This window comes from Cicer arietinum, chromosome 6, assembly GCF_000331145.2.
Source record: "Cicer arietinum cultivar CDC Frontier isolate Library 1 chromosome 6, Cicar.CDCFrontier_v2.0, whole genome shotgun sequence".
Taxonomy (NCBI): Eukaryota; Viridiplantae; Streptophyta; class Magnoliopsida; order Fabales; family Fabaceae; genus Cicer; species Cicer arietinum.
This window is the reverse complement of record NC_021165.2, coordinates 5,425,117-5,427,877: the sequence shown is the minus strand read 5'-3', so window position 1 is coordinate 5,427,877 and position 2,761 is coordinate 5,425,117. Positions and strand designations below refer to the sequence as shown.

Here is a 2,761-nt window from a genome sequence, read left to right as displayed (position 1 = left end):
CTATTCATCCAGTCACCTAAGAAGTGATGAACCAAGATGTAAACATAGTCCACATAATTTATGCTAAGAATAAAAAGGTATTATCCCTTATAACTACCATTAGTTACCATCAAAGAAGTAAAAATAGTTCCAATAGTAAAAAAAAAGGGAAATGTGAAAAATTAAGTGCCCAATATTTAATGAATTTTAAATCCAGAAATTTGAACCTGGATTGCATTTATTGAAGTTGGCAGCCCAACATCAGAAATCATAATGATGGCAACCCGCTTCAATGCATCTTCAGGAAATCCGTTTATTTTAATTATATATATACTTCAGATTTTCAAAGTAGAATTTCTGACCAACAAGTAACCAAGGAATACAAAACCAAATTATAGAGTGGCAATAACCTGACATGGACTAAACATGAATATAGAACACAATAATAGCAAATAACAGAGAAAAAAAAAGGTCAGAGATAAAATCAAAAGAAAACCATACTTCACCAATGTGTGTAGAAATGGCGAAAAGTAACAGGAAAAAAAAAAACAAATAAATGCATTTTCATATAAATTTTAGCAATATGAAAACACAGTCGTCACCCATTTCCTATTCTTCAGTAGATAACAACAACAACAAAATGTTACAACATGAATCTCAAACATGTATATATATATACCAGATATTTGAATTACCATCTACTGTATGCATTGAAATCAAAGCACAAATAGTCAAAACACTGAAGAGCAAATTACTACCAACTAACAGATAATGAACCAAGTTGCAAATACAATCAACAACAAATTATCATTCTCAAACACACAAATATACCTAATGCAGCTAGCTGTTGCTTCCTTCCAGATCCACGAGGCCGTCCTCTACCCCGTTTCTCAGAAGGCGTAGTTGAACCCTGTGACATAGAATTAACAGGTGCAGACATTGGAGACAGTTTCAAAGAAACCGATCCACCAGGACCGTATTTCCGAGGCCTCCCTCTTTTCTTTTTCACAGGCTCACTTAAAGGTGCCCCAGAAGAGGCCCCAATGCTAATGCCATGATTAAAATTACCATGATGAGACTGAGTTTCCAACGAAAATATGGAGCTAGAGTCAACTGTACTACCACCTTGACCCCTATCATTTGGTTGAGCTATAATGCCAGTGTTTGACAAAGCTCTAAACCCAGGAGGTGCTTGGAAAACTCCAGAGCTAGACCCTCCAACACCAACCCCTCCTCTATGCATGTAATATGAAGCAGAACCACCAGAGAATGCCATAGCCTCTCTCCCATCCATGCATTTACTAAAGAGATTAGTACCTATGCAACTATGTTAAAATTAAAATCCTCTTCAATTTTCCAAAAGGTAACTTCTTAAAGTTGAATATGTTAAAATGGGTTCAGCTAGATTTACTCCTATTTAATGAGCTAAAGCAAAAAAGCTGAAACAATGATGAAAATATTGAATTTTTAACTAAAAATAAGGGGATCTAGTATAAAACCTAGTAGTGCTACAAATAATTCAACAACTAGCTCAAAGATTTTGTAAGTGTTTGCAGGAACAAGGATTTTGTTCACCTATACAAATCTAAGAACCCAACAAAAGATCAAACTCCTAACCACAATAAAGAAGGAAAAAACAGTTTTTTTAGAACTAAAACAGTGCAGACAGAGAAAAAATGGGAAATATATAGGGCAAAATGTAGGAAAATCAGAAGGTGAAAGTTGGTATAATCATATCTGAAGAGAAAAGAAAACCCCAGATTTGAAATCTAGGGTTTAGATAGAAGAAAGAATGCAGGAGAAGAAGTTAGAGGGGGAAAAAAAGAAAGAGGAGAAAAAGACAAAGTGGGAGGTTGGGAATTGGGAAGAGGATTAAAAAATGAATAATAAAAAAAAGAGCTTTTGAAATAAAAGGAGGTTTGAAATAAGTGAAGTGAAGTGTGTGTGAAACAGATGGCTGTGCATAGAAAAAAAGACCCTTTCTTTAATTTAATTGATTTGTTTGTGTTTGTAAGTTACTAGTGACAAGTGAGGGTAGAGTGAGTGGTGGTGGAAGTATCTTATGAGCAAAGAAGGAAGATAGATTTTTGTTAATGTAAAGAGATAGAAACAAACACAAGAGTAGCAGGGACGGCAGAATAGTGGGTATTGGAGGGAAACTGTGGCCTACCAAAATTCATCTCTTTTTTTTATTTTTTTATCACCATTTCTTTCTTATTGCTCTAGAGGGACTTTATGTCATTTGCATATTTAATATTCATTGAGATAATCACTAACTTCTTTTGATGTATTCAATTTTATTGATAAATTAAATTTTTTTATTTTATTTTATATGAAATGGTAAATAAACTTCATATAAATGTGAAATTTAGAGTTGAAATTCAAAACATAGTATTTTATTTAATGATTTCCACATATATGTCATGTTTAGCGAAGGATTAAGTATAATATGACTTTTATAGTAATGAAACAATTTCATGATGTTGGAAACAGTTAAATCAAATTGGTGTTATAAAAGGTGTATTTTCAAATGGGACTCATGACAAACCCATTATTTTGTTATTGATTGGTTATTCGATGATTTGATAAATAATTTTTTGTTATTGAATTAATAACTAAAATAAAGATATTTTATACTTTTAAGAATTAAAATTGTAGTTTGTCTTAAAAAATATAACAATATTAAAATTAATTAAAACAAACGAGATTAAACCTTCTTATAATATAATGTACGAATTGTTTGATAGTTAAACTTAAAGAGATTCAAATCATTTTATCTCAA

The 2,761-nt window shown here is 31.8% G+C and overlaps 1 protein-coding gene across 1 annotated transcript in view; it reads right to left on the bottom strand.

Annotated features, from left to right (window-relative positions):
• Window positions 1-1,425, bottom strand: part of LOC101504185 (AT-hook motif nuclear-localized protein 5-like) — a 3,591-nt gene extending 2,166 nt beyond the window's left edge. Inside the window, exons 1-2 of the mRNA XM_073370080.1 lie at window positions 811-1,425; window positions 3-16 (exon numbers count right to left, since the gene is read on the bottom strand). Of these exons, the coding sequence (XP_073226181.1) occupies window positions 3-16; window positions 811-1,273 (477 nt within the window). The 5' untranslated portion in view covers window positions 1,274-1,425. The remainder of the gene's footprint in view (window positions 1-2; window positions 17-810) is intronic.
• Window positions 1,426-2,761: the final 1,336 nt, after the last annotated feature.